The sequence below is a fragment of the Schistocerca cancellata genome, chromosome 1 (genome assembly GCF_023864275.1).
Source record: "Schistocerca cancellata isolate TAMUIC-IGC-003103 chromosome 1, iqSchCanc2.1, whole genome shotgun sequence".
Classification (NCBI taxonomy): domain Eukaryota; kingdom Metazoa; phylum Arthropoda; class Insecta; order Orthoptera; family Acrididae; genus Schistocerca; species Schistocerca cancellata.
This window is the reverse complement of record NC_064626.1, coordinates 922,828,440-922,851,523: the sequence shown is the minus strand read 5'-3', so window position 1 is coordinate 922,851,523 and position 23,084 is coordinate 922,828,440. Positions and strand designations below refer to the sequence as shown.

At 38.2% G+C, this 23,084-nt stretch overlaps 2 protein-coding genes across 3 annotated transcripts in view; one reads left to right on the top strand and one right to left on the bottom strand.

Annotated features, from left to right (window-relative positions):
* Window positions 1-23,084, top strand: part of LOC126191336 (E3 ubiquitin-protein ligase RNF103-like) — a 428,517-nt gene that overhangs the window by 371,909 nt on the left and 33,524 nt on the right. The gene's annotated exons all lie outside the window — the stretch shown is intronic.
* Window positions 1,926-3,155, bottom strand: LOC126191385 (uncharacterized). 2 transcript variants are annotated; one of them, XM_049932241.1, is made up of 4 exons: window positions 3,061-3,155; window positions 2,718-2,975; window positions 2,441-2,633; window positions 1,926-2,326 (listed from the first exon to the last, which is right to left on the bottom strand). In XM_049932241.1, the coding sequence occupies exons 2-4, from the start codon at window positions 2,919-2,921 to the stop codon at window positions 2,118-2,120; spliced, it is 606 nt and encodes a 201-aa protein (XP_049788198.1). In that variant the 5' UTR covers window positions 2,922-2,975; window positions 3,061-3,155; the 3' UTR covers window positions 1,926-2,117. The 2 variants fall into 2 exon arrangements, with proteins under 2 accessions (XP_049788198.1, XP_049788204.1); XM_049932247.1 differs by having other exon boundaries at window positions 3,071-3,120.

Genomic DNA, 23,084 nt, shown 5'->3' with positions numbered 1-23,084 from the left:
TGTTAATTAACCCAAATGTAAACGTCTGTTTACGAAAAATGCACATCTTATTTCTAATTACATATCGTCCACAAAAATCCAGTTTTCAATGTATATACAAATTCTTAATTACCGGCCTTAAAAGGATTGTTAAAGATAAAGGAATAAAACTTTTCAAATTATTGTTATTTCATCTTTGAATTTTACTCTTAACGGGAATGCTCAGAACATTCTTTATTTAAAAATTTACCGCAGCTAGGGATCGAATCCCGAGACCCAAATCACCGGTAATCACGCTACCACAGTCACGCTATCTGCGGGAAATTCGGCCTTGCTTTGGGATATTAAAGGCGTTCGCAGAACTTCAAAGTCTATTTTCTCGAGAATTTCTGAGTGCTGCATAAAACCTCTGTAGGATTGATATTTGAGGTCCTAATTTTACGTACGTACAATAATATTAAAAAAATTAAAAATCCGATTGACGTGTGATCATCTTATAAGAAATTGATTTCTTCAACAGGCTAATCTATTACTGTAAACCTATAACTTTAAAATAGTTACAGTTATGAAGTTTAGTTAGATACAGTGCTATTTAAGAATAATTTCTGGATAAATTTTATAAGTATTTTGGATATAGATTACTGTGGGATACGAGCATCGGGTTTGACCAGTAACATAGGAAATATGTTTTAAAGCAGATTGCATGTAAATATGTTCAAAGGGAAATTTATCCTGTTGCACTCTATCCGATTTGGAAAGGCATAGGAACGATCCATCGGAGATGGTCTTTTGCGAGTATGCATTTTCCTTATTTTTTAATATGTAGCTTATTGACTCCAGTAGCCATGCTACTATATTCTTATATGAGTAATTGCCTTAAAAATGGTTTTGAAATTCGTTTTGATGAAAATGAATAAAATTTAAGCCCACAGAAGAGATGCTAATCTTTGGTCAGCAATAGCATTCAAATAATTCTCATTTAATTCGCAACAGCCACAAATTGTTACTAATGTCAGAAAAGCACTGAACATCGCATACCGTTAGCAGATAACGCACAGAAACTCAACCTGGTGTCAAAGGATTACCTTAACCATCAACATATACAATGCCGTATCACCTTAAGCAAGTGTCAGTAGCGACATGCCCAGACCAGAAAATATCTTTTGTAGAAGTTTTACTCGATGCACAATTATATTTTTTTTTGTTTTTGCATCATGTAATGCTTTATAAGATATGAAGTATGAGTAACACTGAGTACTCCGGTTAAGCATTAAACCACGCGCTTGTACACACGATTTAATGAACCACTTAAGTGTCACATCCTTTAGGTACTGATATACTATGGTGTAATGAGTCTGCAACTGTCATTAACAGAATAGCTGATCATTAGTATTAAAGTATTCCATGCAATTATTGCTGTAGAAATCTTGCTGGAATGTCCCATTTGTACTTTACGTGTAGCATTCTGCATCTGCTAAATACCCTTTCAACATCAATCCATGTCACACACAAACTGCTTCGACTGAATAACGACAGACAGACAGACAAGACAGACCGGTTAAATCTATGTTTATGTTGGCTAACCCTATTCTTTCCTTTGATAACCGAATGGTTTGGAAACCCTCACTGAATTATGCTATGTGCTGCGCAATAACCAAAATTTAACGAGTAACTAGTAATATTCTAGTTTGTCATCTTATTCAGCCTCACATGTTCATACAAGGAGCCATACGTTTGTTGGTATCTAAGTAGCAAACTTTCTTCACAATGAATTGCGGTATTTTCGCGGAACTTATTTCAGCATAAAACAGACAGTATTCATAGGGGGGGGGGGGGGGGGGGAACCATTATGGTACCTGCTAGTTTTTTTCCGGTTCGTTCTGTTCGAAAGGAAAACAATGGTATTAAAGAATTTAGACATTAGTAAGTACAAACTTTGTCTCAAAACTTGTTTTTTTTATTAAGGCATTAAGTTACTGTCGTTCGAAATATTTTTGTTATCTTCAGATATTCGACATATTTGGTACCGTTTCATAATTTGTTTCATATTCTGACCTAGCTGCTTTACAATTACTAAACGCTACTGGCAGCTATGACATTCAAATAACTGCCCTTCTGCAAATATTTTACACGGAATCTTACTGTCTCTCTGCTGTAGACATCCAGGGAAACGTATCATTTCCGATAAGTGGCACGTAGTCTAGGAATTTATCACACATCTGCGCGGCGCCTTGGATGATACGGTAAGCCACTGGGCGACGTACCAAGGCTGTTCCAGCACTACTAGTAGAAGGCGAGTCCTCGTCTTTGTACCTATGTTCTTGTTGTCTGGGCACCTCTGGTAAACCTGCAAATTGAGTGCATATGTTCATTAGAAGTACAAACCATGTAATGCAATTTGAAACAAGTTATACTTTATCAATGTATTCAGTTTTGATCATCCCAGTTTGTTTCACGCTACCGGAATTACAGGGAAGGCCTCGGTACGAGAGCTGAGGGCATGGTTCCATCACCATATCTTCTTTATCCACTACAGTGTAGAATGATTCGTACATCGACATAATCCGGCTTTTGAAGTCTGACGCTAGCGAGCAAGTAATAACCATACCACTTCCAAGTTTAAGAGCAAGATAAAGCTTTAACACATCGAGTACCTGCAAAATTTTCCGTCGTTTAGTGTGTCTAACGTTAACACTATAGACATCTTTTCGCTTTACGTATGCACTTTCATTGCTTACCTTCTCTGGAGATTCTCTCAAAATGGAGGAGTTTCCGACACAATTCACTCCGTTGAAGAGGCTGGAGATAAATATCTTGCCTACTTTGAAATCCCATATGGACATGTTCTTCAGAATTTTGACATATTGGTACCACCCGTTGCTTCTCTCCCAGACTACGAGAGGTAACAGCCTCGAAAACTTATTCTCAAACATAGGAGTCATAGCTTCTGATAAAAGTTGTCGATTCGTAGATATTGAGTATATTAACGTAGCAACCTATTCAAAATAATACAAAGTGAAAATATCTGTACGTAACACAGTAAAATTGAACGTTAAAATATATTCATTTGTAATAACTCACTGGCACTCACGGATACATCACCTAACCGTACCGAAGCAGTAATTATTTATCCACTACGATAGTGTGTAGCATTGTCGCTAGACAGCGCTCAATTCATATCTCGTAATCTGAGACGCAAGGAAATATCTTTGTATTATTAGTTAACAAGAGATATTGGTCTATTATTATTCGAACCTTATCTAAAAGATTATTATTGGTCTTGAGTAAAGTTCTGGTGATTTTCTATTGAGAAGATCGAAAGTCAAAATTAAATTTCGCTTCCCAGCATAATTCACAATCATTTATTTTGACGCACCATTTCGTTTTTAAAATTTTCCCCAGCCTTGTTTGAATTTTACATTGTTTGCGCTGTCCTGTTCCTTGCATTATTCGAAAATAGATGTTCAATGATGCTAAACCTCCATTTAAAAGATTAGATTTAACTTTCACTTTAAATACAGACAATTATGAGAGAATAACAGCCATTGTCACTTCAGAGCTACACCTGTTTTTAATAATCATCAGTAAAAAAAAAATGAAAATTGCAACATAACTTTCAGACTTAACAGTTTCCAAAGTTTTCTCGCTATTGTAGTCGGTACAGACGTAGTTGTGTGTGACCCCCCCCCCCCCCCCCCCCCCCCCGACCAAGATCATGGATTCGCTACTGGTTCACAGATAGTTATTTGTGTGCTGTCTCCGTGACTGGTGTCTGCTTGTCTTCTGCTCGTCATGGGGGGAGCCTATTAGATTCCTTGGTGTGAAGGTATCTCAATTGCCAGAATTTGGCTGACAATGCTAGAAGTAGTGGCAGATTGTAACATCAAATGAAAAAGCTTTGCACTTGTGTGAGCTGAAGTTCAAACCACATTTTGAAATGAGGGCACATGAAGATATTTTTGACAGTTGTTTGTGAGCCAGATGGACTGAGGAAAGTGATGGAATGGTAGCACTCTGGGCTCGCATTCAGGACGATGGTTCAAATCCACATCTAGCCATTCAGATTTGGGTTCTTCATCATTACCCTGAAGAGATTTAGTCAAATGCTGGGAAGGTTTATTTGAAAGAGTAGGACCATTTCCTTTTCCCATCCCTGAAACATCCTGAACTTGTGTTCCATTTCTAATGACACCAGTATTGATGACACGTTATACCCTAATATTCCTCTCTTCCCGTTCAGCTGGATGGAAACACTATAGTCGATAGTGTCATTGTGCTTCTACATTTTTCGCATTTTCACTACAGAAGAAGGTATTTGAGACCCTGGTATTACACAATTTCACATCTGATAGATTAGGCACACTAAACACTTGCAAAGGTGGAAGTAAATTTAGTGGTTGTCTGTTTCTGTGGATAATTAGACAAACAGCTGCTATGCAAATGCCCAACCAGATTGTTCTCTGAAGATGAAGAAATTAACATGACATTTCTCTACCAATGTGAGGCACCATGATTCCATAACCATGCTTTTTCTAACATCACAAGCTATGTATCAGTAACAGGTTAGTTCAATGTCATATAAAAAAATCTTGAAAGCAATTTCACTAGGCATGAACATGACCATTACAAGCTGCTTTAAATCTATCTGCTTTAAATCTAGAAAGTCTTCCTAATCTACATTTATAGCATTTATGTATGGCATTACAGTGGATTCTCAGTTAAAAGTTTTAGATCTAAAGTAATACAATCACTGGAGTACAACTTCCAAACTCTTGCACTCTTTTTAGAGAATGGCAAGGTGTGAACTCTAGCTAAGAATAATTGCTTCGGTGTATGATCTCCAGTTTCCTTCCACAAAATAGGTGCAAAGTTTGAATGCTCTAGAGATACAAATAAGTGATTTGTATGTCTAGTATTTTAACTTGACGCAAATTTTTTCATTGTCTTGAGTACAGTTTTTCCATGTTCGTGGATTATGTTCATGACAATTTAATATTATGTGGAAATTGCCAGTATGTTTACAAATAAGATATGTTTTCTCTATGAAAAAAATGGCTACATGCTGGCTATTTACTTAACTAGATTTTTTTTAAAATCTTTAATCTACAACAAAATGTGATAAATGTAATCCAACTACATACTATCCATTCACAAATGTATCTGTAGAGTGGGAGCTGTGAAGAAGATACCATTTCAGTTTATCTTTGAAACTTTCATTATCTGTCAACACCCGCAATTCACAAGGGGGACAGATTAAAGATGATGAAATTGCAGAAATCTAGGAAATTAAGGAGATGATACTTGGATAAGTGGAAACAACCAGAGATTTTTGATAGTTTAAAATGGGAAATCAGGTAATTGCTGATTGAAACTGGAGAAAGAAATACAATAAAAGATGAATGGGCAACTTTGAAAGATGAAATGACAAAGGCAGAGAAGGAAAACCTTAAAGAAATCATTGGATGAAAGAGAGCAGCTCTGATGGCAAGCCATACTAAGCAAAGAATGTAAGGCTGAAACTAAGAAGGAATGAATGGAAGGGTTGTATAAAGAAAAGAAACTAGAAGGCAACTTTGAGTAAATGTAAGAGGAAGTGGATGTAGATGAGGTGGATGATGTAATATTCCAAGGAGAATATTCTGTTGAACTATTAAGGTCAATTACTAAGCAAAGAATAGAAGGGTGAAAGTAGGAATGAATGAATGGAAGGGCTGTATAAATAAAAGAACCTCAGATACAGTTTTATGTCAAGGAAAGAGGAAATGGGTGTAGATGAACTAAATGGTTCAAATGGCTCTAAGGACTATGGGACTTAACATCTGAAGTCATCAATCCCCTAGACTTAGAACTGCTTAAACCTAATTAAACTAAGGACATCACACACATCCATGCCCGAGGAAGGATTTGAACCTGCGACCTTAGCAGCAGCACGGTTCCGGACTGAAGCGCCTAGAGCCGATCGGCCACAGCGACCGGCCGTAAGTGAACTGGGTGATGCAATACTCCAATAAGAAGAAATTTAACAGAACATTAAAGGATAAGTGCAGTAAGGCAACATTACAGCATTCTGTTAAACTATGAAGATCCTTGGGAGAATCAAAGGTGTTAAAACTGTTCCACCTGTTATGCTGGATACACAAGAAAGGCAAAATACCCTCAGACTTCAGGATAACTGTAATAATACAAATACAAATGAAATCATGTGCTGACAGGAATGAATATTAGTGAACTGTCTGTTCAGTAGAACATAGTTGCAAAATTATAGTAGAAGTTATCTATAGAAGAATGAAATGACTGTTAAAAGACAAAGGGCAGAGTGGAAGAGGCAGACTTTAAAAGATGGGTAGAAGAAAGACAAAACCCACATTTATAGCATTTTAAGTTTTATACAAATCTTTTGATAATGCTGACTGAAATATATTCTTTTACATTCTGATGTGGTCAAAGACAAAATACAGAAAATATGTACATAAACCAGACAGCAGTCGTGAGAGTCAGATGACATGAAAGGTAAAAATTTAGGAAGGGTTTTAGGTGATCTCTCATATTAATCCATCTGTGCAGTGAAAAAGCAGTAAAAGCAACCGAGGAAGAATTTAAAAAATGCTTTAAAGTTTGGGAAGAAGAAATTAAAACTTTAAGTTCGGCTGATGACACTGAAGTTATGTCTAAAATTGCAAAGCATTTGGAAGATCTCTTAATGGAATGGATAATGTTTTGAAGTGTGTTAAAAATGACTATCAATGAAAGTGAAAGAAGCGTAACAGAAATAGAGTGTATTTGAGAGTCAGGTAATGAGTAAGAAATTAGATACTGGTACTAAAACTAGCAGATGAGCTTTGCTGTTTGGACAGCAAAATAACGGCAAATTACCAAACTAAAAATACAGGAAACAGTAAGAAAAGGTTTTTATAAAGAGAAACATGGGAACATCAACCATAATTGTAAGTATCAGGATCATGTGAAAGTGAGACATGGTACACAATGCAGACAACAAGATAATATAAGTGTTTGAAATGTTATATCATGGAGGAACACCAAAGATTTGGTGGGTAATTCAGATTATGAATGAAGCGGTATGAAGGAATAGTTAATCTAAAAGGAAGGGAGGACAGGAGATAAAATTTGGAGAGGGAGACCAAAACTTGAATACTATTAGTATGTTCAAATGAATGTATGTTGTCATAGTTATACTAACGGAAGTTACTTGCCATGGATAGACTAGTGTGAAAAGCTACAAAAACCAATCTTTCTACTGATGGCTAAAATAACTAAATATGACATTGAGAAATGAAAGTAATTGCAGAAAACGAGCTTCATTAGATCACTGGTGTCTACTGAGTGTAAACAATAAATACTTAGCACCTTCAGTGTTACCAATTGTGCCCCACAGTCTGGAGAAAATATTGAATGCCAGCATGAACAGAACTGTGTGTAATAAGATGGGTGTAATGGATTTTACTGCAATTAAAAATCAGCCTATAAGTTCACTGTAGGAGATAAGGAGCAGTTATTTAGTGTAAATGGGGATGCACTAGCTTGTTTCAAAATAGTAATTACATTTAGACTGTCTACGTACAAATGATATATAGCAGCATAGTGATAATTTGTTTTTAACATAATGCTGTGTACACTATTATTTATTAAGGCTTCCTTATAACCTTATGGACTGATGGATGGAACCAATAAGTATGCAATGTGTATGGGTATAGGATTTGCCATTAGCCAATAGGCCCTATGTTTTAATGTAATTTGGAGAGAGAGAGAGAGAGAGACAGGAAAAGGGTGGGGGGGTTTTGAGAGAGAGAGAGAGAGAGAGAGAGAGAGAGAGAGAGAGAGAAATATTTTGTTGTTGCAAGCTTGTGCTTTTGTATGAGATTGGGGTTCCTTTGGGAAATTGATTTTATATCTTGCCATGGATGTGGATAATATAAAATGACTGAGAAGGATTTGTTTTGATTACTTGTGTAGAGAGTTGTTCTAAATTTTTCCAGAATATTATCCTATCAACTGTCAGAGATTACTCTTAGGATCACAAAGTTCTATTAGAGAGAACACATTTAAGTAGTAAAATGAATGTGGTCTTATTACCCATTACTGTTGGGCCACACCATTAAGTAAATAATCACATTAACAGTAGGGGATCGCGCAATAACACTGTGTTTACATTAGATCATTAATTAATTATAAGAACATTCAGAGAATGACTTATCCTCATATGCCTGACATTTATAAACTTAAAAAACTTTGCTCTGAACAGCTACCAGTTCTAATGAATTTTGTGAAATGAAATGTGATCAGTGTCCAGTTGCTATTAGTTACATGACAAGTAGTAATGTTCTTTGTAGACAGGCTTCTCTGTGTTTTTACAGCATGTAGTTAACTATGGTTTTGTGCCAGATATCAGTGTGGTAATGTAATATTAAGTTATCACAAAGGGATAAGCAGCAGATATTTAATGTAACTGAGGAAACAGCAGGTAGTTTGAAAGTAGCAACTTTCTTTATAGTTTCATTGTAAGTGTGTACAAAAATCTGTTGCAGTTTACCAGCAGTTAATTGTTACTAAAGTTGTTTTATATTGTTTATTCATACCTCCACTTGTTCCATACCCCACAAGTTCTTTTTCATCATAGGCTATACATAACTTGTTGAAATAATGAACGACTGAGTGAATCATGCAAAACATAACAATTGCAGTTGTCATGATAGGTGCAAGCATTTCATGTACCTGTGTGTACATAATAAAACAGTGGACAGTTCATGATGGAATAACAACAGTACCATGGAAACGATAAACTACTACTCAGCACATAGAGGAGACACTGAGTCGCAGCCAGGTGCAGATGAAAAGACTGCCACATATTTTAGTTTTTGGACAAAAAAGTCCTTGTTCAGAAATAGAAAACACTCTCACATCCACACAAGCACTACTCATACATACATCCTACCTGGTCACTGCCTCTAGCCATTGCAGAAAAGAAAACTTAAATGAATGTAATAATTCAAATTATCTCTTTAATTAGTTACAAAAAGTACTTTAATTTATGCATTATTATTCACTTCTAAGATAAAGGACTAAGAGCAGACCAACTTTATATATCAGTGCTGTGAATTTTCTTTGGCAATTTGTATTCTGTTGTGTTGTCACTGGTCCATATATTATTCATGTGGACACACACACACACACACACCTGTGTCTCTACATTCTGCCAGCTGGACGCATAATGTAATATTTCATGTGTATTTGTACTATAGCTTGACAAAGGATTGATTCCAAAATGTAGCAAATTTTCATTCCCTTTCATGTGCTGTTGTCAAAGGCTCAATGATTTTGCTATTCGGTGAATGGTCTCCTTTACTCTTAAATTACTGACATTCTACCAGAACTTGTGAACTATATTTAAATCATTTCAACCCATCTTTGAGTTGGTAAAGGATCCTTAGCAGTTCATTCACTGATTTTCCCAATGGTTACATACCGTTTGACACAGACATACACATACATTTCATTTTCTGCAAGCTGAACACGTGGGGCAGTTTTCATAACTGGAAAAGAAGTTCCTCCAGCATTATCCCATAAAGGTATTTGATTTCATGTGTGCCAATTGTAGGACTCCATGTTCTGCAAACCTACTTCAGTCCACTTTTTTTTAGGCAGGATAGAGCTTTAGGTAAATATGTTATGTATTAACTTTTTACACAAACATGATATCTACAGTATCTTTATAAACAATGTGATATTCACAAAAATCATCATTTGATGACTAAATGCAAAGACAAATGTAAATAAATAAAATAAAAAAATTACCAAAGGAAACTAGTGAAATACCACGAAACATTTTACACCCGCTGGAAACAGATCTTCCTCTGTTTCAAACTTTTCAAGAATGGTTTTAAATCTTGAGGTAAGAAATTAGTCTTCCGTTTTGGACTCCAAGGTAATTTTCAACTTACTAATACATTCAATCACTACCAATACAGTGAATGTGTGTCCTTCAACTTTTTTCACTGTGTCAGGAAATGAAGCCTGGCTGTGAACAAAGTTCACAGTGTGAACATAGTTCAGAAAAGAGGATGTAAAAGAGGTTTTGAAGGAACAATGAACATTTATTTTCAGATTCAAAGCATGATTTTAATGGTTTAAACATTCTGATGACTTGTTTAACAGCAGTCAACAGTGTTAACCACCTTATTTATTTTATTATTTGTTTATTTTATTTTTTATTATTTGTTTATCATTGCAAAATCTGTTTCCACAAAGCTACAAAAGTCCTTCAATGTTTGAACTTTCACAGTGCATGGTTTGAGGTACAGAACTATTTGTACACTACCGTTTCTACATCTACAGGGAAAATATAGGAAGTTGCTCAAACATATTATGCAGTGTATGGGCAGCCATCCAATCCCTGTCAGTCCATGGCTCAGTTGCACTTGTAGTTTGGTAAAATCATTATTCAACCTGTTCTTTCAGCACCTCCAAAATTGAAATTAGAATCATCGGCATGCAGTTCAACAATTTTATCTCCAAGATGATTTTCTGTGAGACTGTTTGTTAAATGGTTACCTGCAGTAGTAGATGTTTCTCTTAAGTTTACACCAGTTTTGTGATCAAAATATGTAATAATGAGAGGAAAAACATTAATCTAATTTGTGGTTAGATTCATCAGTCAGGAGTGAAGTAGATTTCACCTTTGCCAAATCACATTGCAATATATCTAAAGTATGATGAGCTGACACATTCATGATTTTGTCTTATGTTTTTGTAACCAAGCATTATGGTGTAGTGGTTAGCACATTGGACTTACATTTTGGAGGCAAATGGTTCAAATCCCTCTTTCAGCCATCCAGGCTTAGGTTTTCTATGATTTCCTTAAATCAGTCCAGGCAGTTGCCAGATGGTTTCTTTGAAATGGGCACAGCTGATTTCTTTCTCCATTCTTTTATAATACAAGCTTGTTCTTCACCTCTAATGACTCTAAAAGACTCCAATTTTCTTTCCTTCCATTTTTGTACATGCACATGCAAGTTTATACCCTAAAGTTGCTTGAATAAGCTTGACTGTACAGTCGATAGATCTGAAACTATGACTCTGCTGAGCAGAATGAGATGCAAAGACTCAGTTGTAACTAGCCTCTCCTTCTAACCACAAAGTTTCTCTGATTTAAAGAATGACTTTAACGTTGCCCTAGACACTGTGGTACAGAATGCTCCTTTATGTTTCCCCCTTTTTAGGTGGAGTGGCTCATCTCCACATACACTGTGGCTTATTGAGAAACTAGGAGCATATGGTGTTGCATCTCACTTTTCCTTTTGAGTCTGAAGAACTATAGCCACTGTCCAAGGAAATTCTGGTTGTAAATGTTCATTGAAGGAGCACTTGTGATTTTTAAAAAATTCTTTCCTGCCAGGAAGCATTGTTATTGATGGAGAAAAAAACCAACTAAATCTAACTAACACAATATAACATAACACTACGTAGCACACAATACAGTCTGATAATATAACACACATGCCGTTGACACACAGTGTGCCTTGTACACAACAATGTAAGTGCATACTGTGGTTAAGAATAGAATCTTTTTATCAAACAGTTTCACCAACTTAATGAAAATTAATAATAAAATATACCAAAAGAGGCAAAATAAATATTTAATTCAGGATAAATGATTTAATAATTGTTAAATCTGAGACAATGGTGTTCAGAACAACCTTTGAACAAAATCAGGACAGAACTACAAAAACCATGACTACCCTGAAAAACAAATTGGACTGATAATCACCTTACTGTTGGACACAGCTCATAGATCAATGACTACCATATTTAAATTTTTAAGAGTGTTTCACTGGCAAAGCTTATCTTGGCATGGAAGTGGAATAACATGTGGGGAGATGTGACCGGGAAGATCTGTTCTTGAAGTAGAGCAGTGTGGGCAAGTTTTGTTGGCTGTTTAACGACTTGTAGTAACTAGATCTCACGACAAACTAGTGTGCCATATAGCAGCGCTAGTTTTGTTTATTATTTGCTGGTGGATCATGTTTTATAATTTTTGGAATATTTTGTTTATATAGTTTTAAAAAATATTTTTTACATACATTCTATAGATAAAGAAGCACAAAAATGTATATAATAAAAATATAAGAACTGTTAACCAGGAGCAGAAGCACACATTCTTTCAGGCATGAATAATTATTCTAAAAGCTATACTATGTAATACAACAGAAACATCAAGAAGCAACAGAAAAACAGCTTTCTACTCAAGCTACATATTAATTTTTCCCATATTCTCAGTACGGTGCTAGGTCTTCCTTTGCACCCTCCTTAGATTAATGGTTTCCACAGCTGTGTGCAACAGAAAAGAAAAACAGAAAAAATCAAGAGAAATATTTCTAACTGTAGCAAAAATGTGTAATGAGTGCCTACTTATTTTGATTTTTGTACCTTTTTAATTAATTTTAAAGTTAAATCATTGTATTGTAACACTATATGTGGGAAATAATAAATTCAATGAGTAAAGCGAAAATGGTTTTGTGCACTATTAAACACAAACCAAGTAAAAATTTGGATGCAAATTACCCTCCTTTCCTGAGAATGAAACAAGTATCAGAATAAAAACTTCGGCCACCAGATTCAAACAATGCTCCTGAATGATGACAGGAAGTATTGGGACTGAAATGAATAAACAAATATCAATATATTTGATTTACCCTAGTACAAATTTCAGCCACCAATCACAAATATCAATTTTGAGAGCACAATGGGCTAAAGGTAGTGCTGATTTATAAACGTCATAAAGGGGAAGTAATAAAATCATTGGACAAAAAATTAGTTGCCCCCGTGCATGCCCAGATGAATCATTAAGCCTTGGCATATGGCACTGCGATCAAATTGTGCTCAACTGTGCATGCACTACTTCTATGTGTGCATAAATCAGTAGCAATCAGTGAGACATTTATGTTACAAGCAGACATTGTATGTAAATGTGAGTAGATGTAAGGACATGATAGAGTGGCAGGAAGGGGCAATCACATTTGGCCATGCCCATGGCCATATGGTGCATGAAGTTGCTGCATTTGTTGGTATTCCACAGTGGGCTGTTCAACAGGTCTACAAGCAGTTGCATAACACATATAGCCATGGAACACAGTGTCAGAATTGTGGCTGGAAAAAGATTCTGACTGAGAGGGACCAGATATGCATTTCATGGCTTTTGGATCAAAATCACATCTGAACCCCACAGGAAATGCTTCAGGCAGTAAATGAATGTCCATTTCAGCCTGTTAGCAAAACACTGGGCTAGGAACTGCATGCAATGAGCATTTGGAGTCAGTCACCTCACAAGAGGCCATTAGTCACACAGACACATAAAGACGACAACAGCGAAGTTCATCTGGCTTGAAGAATACATGACTGATAAACGAAAACATTGTCCATTGTACACTGTATTGTGTTTTATTAAAATTGCGTTAGTAGCTAATTTCAGCTGTGAGCCATTATCAAGCACATTTGCTGTTGTGAGAGTATGTTACGATGGAGTACAACTTCTGGTTTTATGTACGTGACATAAAAGAATGTGATAAGCACAATACATAATACATGACATAGAAAATATGACTGATAATGGCTCACAGCCAAAATTAGTTCATTGCACAATATTAATAAAACACAATACAGCCTACTGCGGAAAATGTTGCCTTTTATTAAACACTTAGAGGCTGTGGATCCCACGAAAGCCAAATATGTGACTATTTCACCCTGTTACAACTCTATTGGCCTGCAAAATCACATGACTTGCAACCAGTAGGACATGTTGGAACAGCAGGTAAACACCGACATCAGCATCTCTGCAATTTCATAGAATTACGTGATCAAATCCTCAGCAAGTGGCTTAATCTGGATGTGATGTACTGGAACAGCCTTGTGTCCAAAAAAGGGCAAGTGTTGGCAATGAGTCCTTACATCTCCGAAACTTCTAAATCCTCAGGTGCAATATCTTATACCAATTCACCTCAAGCCAAAAAGCAGTTGGAACAGTATTTAACAAAGTGAGGAGAGAAGTCCTGTGATGTGTGGTTGTCACTCATTTCATAAGGCAGTTGTTATAATGAGACAAGTTATATGGATGGAATCCCTATTGTTAGGCAGACATGATCAATTTATTTATTATAGTTTATTATGGACAGTAGAAAATAATTCTGCAAGGAACAGCTGATTTGAGGTAGGCGTGTCAGCCCCATTTCACAGTCTGATTTAAGACAACCAAATCCTTAGTGTAGCTATAGTTCCTAGTCCAGGGTAATGGGCAAGATTCAGTTTTTAATGTGATGACACACTATCTAGCTACAACTCCAACAATCTAAGTGATTTCCTTGCTCCCCTAAACAATAAGCTTACTTGGAGAATTAATTTAAGACAACATTCCAGTAATAATATTTATTTATGAGTGTAGTAAAATTGAACACAAATTTCATATTGTGGAAATGAGATGCTTGTTACCTTAGGCTGAATGGGCTACTGGAAACATCTACATTAATAACTAGAACACTTGAGTGTTGAAGTAAAATGATATCAATAAGAGTTCCACGAAATTCAGACTACAAAGTTTTGGCCAGATTGTGACAAGAAGCCTTATCTTATTCTGCATAAAAACAGTGGAAGAAAGTAGATACCTTTATCCTACAAATAGGGCATCAAGTGATTTGAGATAACACATCCTGAAGAATGGAGATAAAAAGAAGGCTGTACTGGCATACATAGACAAATGGTGCAGGAGGACAATGATCTGCAATTATTCTCAGTGGTGTCAGGAGCACTGGTCTGTTCACAGCTTGAGCACACATTAGAGAAATTTCACTTTGGTGTATTTGTTCACCGAAATGATGATGCTTATGGTAACAACTTGTTCCTGTTTGACACACAGATATGATGAGAAGATACCTTGCTGAAACTCTAGTCTACTCAACTTGTGTGCATCCTTGCAACTGAGAAACAAGTCACTCTGAATATCTTGGCAGTCATGGTTGAGCAAAATTAGACTGACTTTAAAATACAGCATGTATAAGAATTAACACTGACTTATCAGACCTTCTGTTAGCAATCACAGAGAGGAGTTTGATAGCCACACTGATAGAAAAAGTACCACATCACTAAAAAATAAGTAATGTAGGATAGTGAAATTTCACTGATGCATTTGTTTAGGTAACATCTATAAGTGATTAACATTGCAAGATCACAGGTTAACATAAATGCAAGATAAGCCATTGCAAACGTGAAATGCAGATACATTAATAATCAGTGTAGCCAGCAGAATGTTACATGCAAATGTGCATGCATTCTGTTGAACAGGTGGTAGATGTAAGCTTGTGGGATGGAGTTCCATGCCGGTTGGACTTGTTTGGTCAGTACAGTGACGTTTAATGCTGGGTACGGATGACACTGGAGATGTCGTCCAATGATGTCCCATACGTGCTCAGTTGGAGAGAGATCTGGTGATCAAGGAGGCCAACCCAACATGCCGACACTCTGTAGAGCATGTTTGGTTACAACAGTGGTAGTTCTGTTGGAAAACAGCCCTTGGAATGCTATTCATAAATGCAGTACAGCATGTTGAAACACAAGATTGATGAACAAATTTTCAGTCAGGGTGCGTAGGATAACCCTAAGTGTGCTCCTGCTGTCGTACAAAATCGTATCCCAGACATTAGCTCCAGGTGTAGGTCCAGTGTGTCTAGCATGCAGACAGGTTGGTTGCAGGCCCTAAGCTGGCCTCCTCCTAACCAACACATGGCCATCACTGGCACTGGAGCAGGAACAGCTTATATCAGAAAACACAACAAATCTCCACCCAGCCCTCTAATGAGCTCTGGCTTGACACTACTGAAGCTACAAATGGCGGTGGTTTGGGGTCAGTGGAATGGGTGTCTGGTATGGAGCTGTCCTTGAAGTAACCAATTTGTAAGAGTTTGTTGTGCCACTGTGGTGCCAACTGCTACCCAGATTGTTGCTACAGATACAGTATGAAGTGCCAGAGGCGTACACCAGACACAGTGGTCTTCCCTATCGGTAGTACGACGTGGCCGTCTAAAGCCCAGTCTTGTTGCAACCGTACATTCTCATGGCAACTGCTGCCAGCAGTCATGTACAGTGGCTACATTCCTACCAAGTCTTTCTGCAGTATCGTAGAATGAACTTCCATCTCCTCGTAGCCCTGTTTACACAACCTTGTTCGAACTCAGTGAGGTATTGATAATGGTGTCTTTGTCACCTAAAAGGCATTTATGACTAACGTCAACTCACCTTGTCCAATATCAAAGGTAGCTAAAGCTCACGACCGTCATAGCATGTATTTAAAGCAAACCTGATTTGTTTTCTGATAGTTGCGCTACTAGACCCACTCTTTAGCAACATGAGCGAAATGTGTATAGATTTATCTTTCAGATGTAGAATCACGCCTACCAACTTTCGTTTATGTCACTCAACTCCTTCTTGGTATGATGATTTTTTCCTTCATTGTATTTGTTTTATTAAAGTTTGCCCAGGTTTGGTTTAAGGCCCAAGCGAAGCAAGTGGCCATTTCACTCGGGGTGCCAACAAAGCTGGGACCAGTGCCAGAGGTGCCCCCCCCTCCCCCCCCCCCCCCTCCGTGCAAAATGTGTACACAGGTTGTTGTAAGTAGTAGGGAGATTGTGGTTCCTGGCGCATTTTGATATCGGATTGATATGCAAATTAATTAAATTGATCAATTAATTACTCCCCCTCAACCACGCCTACCCCTCCACCACCCACCCTCAGATCAAATCATATGTTTTCCTCAGCTCTCAAGTGAGTTCCTTTCCTCAACACCTTCTCCTCTCTCTACCCAACATTCCCCATTGGTGGGAATATTGAATTCTGGCGGATATTTCAAATTTTTGCAGGAATTTCGAACTTTGGTGGGAGTTTCTTTGTCCAATGGCTGTGCTGACGCCCCCCCCCCCCCCCCCTCACCCTTGGAACTGGCGGTAAGTTAAAAAATGCCTGTGCCCTTTCTGGGACTCAAACCCTGGCCCTTCTGGACGGAAAGCCCAAGTGCACCCTGCAACAGGTGGGAACAACCCAGATGCAGGAGAGGAAGGTTATGTTAGTGCATTTTATTTATTTTGATTGCAAAATTCAAGTAAGGATCGGTCCTAATTGTATAATTAATCGTTCAGATCGGTCTAAAATCGCAATACAGCTCAATAATTGACGACATCATACAACTAGTGTTATCCTACTGGGATAAAAATTCACGATACCACTCAAAAGTAATGGCAGATGCACTCAAACTCCACCTTTCATCTACAAAAATTTACACAGATCTGTGCAAGCGACTTTGAACCCTGGCCACGTGCTCCAATGGAGTGATACGTGTATATGTAAAATGCTTGATGTCAGCACGCAGACGGTATTTGTTTTTTCAATATATCGGAAGAGAGAGACGCGATAAAATCTTATAGGAAATTCTATTACAAGGAGTAGTGCAGCTGGCTAATGTCTGGATGCAGATAGTTCTCTCAAAACTGCACCGATTTTGCTCATAAAACTACTAGAAATCGGCTGTATTTATTCTCATGGAATTATGACTGCTTTTATTATTCTCATCACGATTACGTGTTTAAAAAAGTAGGTGTTACCACAAGCCCTGTGTTATTTCAAACTTCATAACCTCTAATTATAAAGCAGACACCACTTGAATTATAGCTCATTGTGGAACATAGAAATGATAGCGTTTTTGCCGACATGTGAGTAGATTGCGTGAAACACGTTGTGATGATCAAATTGCTTACAAAATTAGAATGCAAGAATCTGCTGTATGATAGAAACTTTACAGACATGTCCGTAGAGGTGAGTTATGGAGCAAAAATATCAAATGTAAGCACGCATATGGTTTCGATGTAACAGAAAAGAGAGAGAGAGAGAGAGAGAGAGAGAGAGAATCGCGGTAAAATCTTATAGGAGGTTCTTTTACAAGACACGCTCTCACGATTTGCCTCGTAAACACATGTGTGATATAGCTTCACATTAGTAACATGTCACTTGCCATAGTATACAAAACAGCAACGCCCTCTTGAATTATAGAATATTGTTGTCGAATGTAAAATGATCGTGTTTTTTTTCTGACATGTGAGCTAATGGAGTGAAAGATTGTATTCTCTAATGTTATTTCATGTGTCTGAGATGTTTGTAATACACACGTGAACTCTCAAGTGAGTTCCTTTCCTCAACACCTTCTCCTCTCTCTACCCAACATTCCCCATTGGTGGGAATATTGAATTCTGGCGGATATTTCAAATTTTTGCAGGAATTTCGAACTTTGGTGGGAGTTTCTTTGTCCAATGGCTGTGCTGACGCCCCCCCCCCCCCTCACCCTTGGAACTGGCGGTAAGTTAAAAAATGCCTGTGCCCTTTCTGGGACTCAAACCCTGGCCCTTCTGGACGGAAAGCCCAAGTGCACCCTGCAACAGGTGGGAACAACCCAGATGCAGGAGAGGAAGGTTATGTTAGTGCATTTTATTTATTTTGATTGCAAAATTCAAGTAAGGATCGGTCCTAATTGTATAATTAATCGTTCAGATCGGTCTAAAATCGCAATACAGCTCAATAATTGACGACATCATACAACTAGTGTTATCCTACTGGGATAAAAATTCACGATACCACTCAAAAGTAATGGCAGATGCACTCAAACTCCACCTTTCATCTACAAAAATTTACACAGATCTGTGCAAGCGACTTTGAACCCTGGCCACGTGCTCCAATGGAGTGATACGTGTATATGTAAAATGCTTGATGTCAGCACGCAGACGGTATTTGTTTTTTCAATATATCGGAAGAGAGAGACGCGATAAAATCTTATAGGAAATTCTATTACAAGGAGTAGTGCAGCTGGCTAATGTCTGGATGCAGATAGTTCTCTCAAAACTGCACCGATTTTGCTCATAAAACTACTAGAAATCGGCTGTATTTATTCTCATGGAATTATGACTGCTTTTATTATTCTCATCACGATTACGTGTTTAAAAAAATAGGTGTTACCACAAGTCCTGTGTTATTTCAAACTTCATAACCTCTAATTATAAAGCAGACACCACTTGAATTATAGCTCATTGTGGAACATAGAAATGATAGCGTTTTTGCCGACATGTGAGTAGATTGCGTGAAACACGTTGTGATGATCAAATTGCTTACAAAATTAGAATGCAAGAATCTGCTGTATGATAGAAACTTTACAGACATGTCCGTAGAGGTGAGTTATGGAGCAAAAATATCAAATGTAAGCACGCATATGGTTTCGATGTAACAGAAAAGAGAGAGAGAGAGAGAGAGAGAGAGAGAGAGAGAGAGAGAGAATCGCGGTAAAATCTTATAGGAGGTTCTTTTACAAGACACGCTCTCACGATTTGCCTCGTAAACACATGTGTGATATAGCTTCACATTAGTAACATGTCACTTGCCATAGTATACAAAACAGCAACGCCCTCTTGAATTATAGAATATTGTTGTCGAATGTAAAATGATCGTGTTTTTTTTCTGACATGTGAGCTAATGGAGTGAAAGATTGTATTCTCTAATGTTATTTCATGTGTCTGAGATGTTTGTAATACACACGTGAACTCTCAAGTGAGTTCCTTTCCTCAACACCTTCTCCTCTCTCTACCCAACATTCCCCATTGGTGGGAATATTGAATTCTGGCGGATATTTCAAATTTTTGCAGGAATTTCGAACTTTGGTGGGAGTTTCTTTGTCCAATGGCTGTGCTGACGCCCCCCCCCCCTCACCCTTGGAACTGGCGGTAAGTTAAAAAATGCCTGTGCCCTTTCTGGGACTCAAACCCTGGCCCTTCTGGACGGAAAGCCCAAGTGCACCCTGCAACAGGTGGGAACAACCCAGATGCAGGAGAGGAAGGTTATGTTAGTGCATTTTATTTATTTTGATTGCAAAATTCAAGTAAGGATCGGTCCTAATTGTATAATTAATCGTTCAGATCGGTCTAAAATCGCAATACAGCTCAATAATTGACGACATCATACAACTAGTGTTATCCTACTGGGATAAAAATTCACGATACCACTCAAAAGTAATGGCAGATGCACTCAAACTCCACCTTTCATCTACAAAAATTTACACAGATCTGTGCAAGCGACTTTGAACCCTGGCCACGTGCTCCAATGGAGTGATACGTGTATATGTAAAATGCTTGATGTCAGCACGCAGACGGAATTTGTTTTTTCAATATATCGGAAGAGAGAGACGCGATAAAATCTTATAGGAAATTCTATTACAAGGAGTAGTGCAGCTGGCTAATGTCTGGATGCAGATAGTTCTCTCAAAACTGCACCGATTTTGCTCATAAAACTACTAGAAATCGGCTGTATTTATTCTCATGGAATTATGACTGCTTTTATTATTCTCATCACGATTACGTGTTTAAAAAAATAGGTGTTACCACAAGTCCTGTGTTATTTCAAACTTCATAACCTCTAATTATAAAGCAGACACCACTTGAATTATAGCTCATTGTGGAACATAGAAATGATAGCGTTTTTGCCGACATGTGAGTAGATTGCGTGAAACACGTTGTGATGATCAAATTGCTTACAAAATTAGAATGCAAGAATCTGCTGTATGATAGAAACTTTACAGACATGTCCGTAGAGGTGAGTTATGGAGCAAAAATATCAAATGTAAGCACGCATATGGTTTCGATGTAACAGAAAAGAGAGAGAGAGAGAGAGAGAGAGAGAGAGAGAGAGAGAGAGAGAGAGAATCGCGGTAAAATCTTATAGGAGGTTCTTTTACAAGACACGCTCTCACGATTTGCCTCGTAAACACATGTGTGATATAGCTTCACATTAGTAACATGTCACTTGCCATAGTATACAAAACAGCAACGCCCTCTTGAATTATAGAATATTGTTGTCGAATGTAAAATGATCGTGTTTTTTTTCTGACATGTGAGCTAATGGAGTGAAAGATTGTATTCTCTAATGTTATTTCATGTGTCTGAGATGTTTGTAATACACACGTGAATGACAGTTCTTTTACAGTCACTGATTTGAACACGAGAGACACCCTGAGGTCATGTAGTTTGTCCATCAAGCTGAAAGAAATTGTGTAACTTAGATGTTTTTTCTTTTCTCGCTTTTTCTGTACTCCAATGATGGTTTCGAAATAACGAGGACATTCTGCGTCGATCGGTAGTTTTTGCAGCAAAATAGTGGAAGTTTTTTTACAGTTTTATACAGGGTGGACTTATGTAGGTGTCGGCAGTTTGATCATTTGTAATCGACGGTTGTGCACTTCGTTGGATGTCGCAAAACACTGAGATGTGAATTGTATCCTCCAGTCTAACGTAAAAGCTATACCGATTTTGCTCATAAACTAAAAGAAAATGGGGACATTTATTATCGTCTCAATTGTGTTTTCCTTTTTAAAAGGCGCACGATTATGTGATGCGTTGACGTTAAATAAAAGTGTTCTCCATCTTAGAACGGCGGTCACTTGCTAGTGGGGCTACTGGAGGCGTGGTGGGCGAGCTCCGTAGGAGGTCGCATCTGTCATTTTAGCCAAACAACCTGCAGTCAGGATAGCATTCATTTATCTCGGGTTTGTTCTGAGGGATGACGGTGTCGCGCTTTATTATATGTGTAGCTTTTGTTGGCGTCGATAACGCTGACTGCCCAGCCACATGCTTGTTGGGGACGTATTTTACTGAAGACTTTGCAACCAGATCGGTAGGAGGTTGCTCCGGGATCTGCGGTCACTTTAGGTAGATGGCTTCCTGTTTTCCGAGCAGCAGATGTTTGAGAAAGCCTGTGTCTTCGCATAGGTTGTGGGAAGGAGGGAGGAAGGGAGTGGGAGGGGTGAAGGGAGGTAAGAGGGCCTCTAACTTTCGGCATTTTGTGATTGTACATTGAGGAGATCGCATGTTCAACTACTGCCCCCTCTGCAGTCTTTCAGAACGAAGATTTTCCCCAGTACATGTGCAGCATTATGACCCGTTCATCACGAGTGTTGTTTTTTTTTCCACGACAATTTCGACGTGTAGTTAAAACAGTGATGCATTTTCCATCAGTTCTGGTTGCGTGTACTGGACTGGATTACCTGAGTTTCAGTGACATTGTTGAGTGGGCGTCTGTAGCGAGCTATTGCATCAAACAGCGATAGATAGTCCTCAGCTGTATGCTTACAAGTAATACACTTATGAAACTCCTCTCTATCCAACACCATCACCGCGTGGGATTAGTCGAGCGGTCTCAGGCGCTGCAGTCGTGGACTGTGCGGCTGGTCCCGGCGGAGGTTCGAGTCCTCCCTCGGGCATGGGTGTGTGTGTTTGTCCTTAGGATAATTTAGGTTAAGTAGTGTGTAAGCTTAGGGACTGATGACCTTAGCAGTTAAGTCCCATAAGATTTCACACACATTTGAACATTTTTTCCAACACCATCATCTCGTCAGTTGAACATATTTCACGAAAAAAAGAATGAAGTTAGTTCCTTACACCCCTATCTTTTCCCCCTCCAGCTTGTAGGTGAAGGGTAGAGTTTGAGTGCGTCTACCACTAGTTTGGAATGTTATTGTGAAACTTTTTCCCAGCAGGCTAACACCAGTTGTGTGGCATCTTCAATTTTTGAGCTGTATTGCGATTTTAGGACCGATCTGTATAATTAATTATGTATTTAGGACCGATCTTTACTTCAGTTCCCCAACCAAGGTCAATAAAGCACAGTAACCTAACCTTCCTCTCCTGTATCTGAGCTGTTTCCATGTGTTGGGGGGGGGGGGGGGGGTGCAGGGGTGCACTTGGGATTTCTGTCCAGAAGAGCCAGGGTTCAAGTCCCAGAAAGTGCACCACCATTTTTAATGTCCCCTCAGTTCCCAGGTGTGGGTTGGGCTGGACATCAGCATAGTCCCAGGACAAAGAAATTCCCGCCAAAATTCGATATTCCGCCAAAATTCGAAATTCCCGCCAAAAGGGTGAGGATGGAGGAGGGGGAGGGGTGGGGAGTGGGGCAGGGTACAGGGACGCATGTGCAGGCTGAGGAAAACACATGACATCTTTCGGGGGTGGGGGTGGTCATGGTCA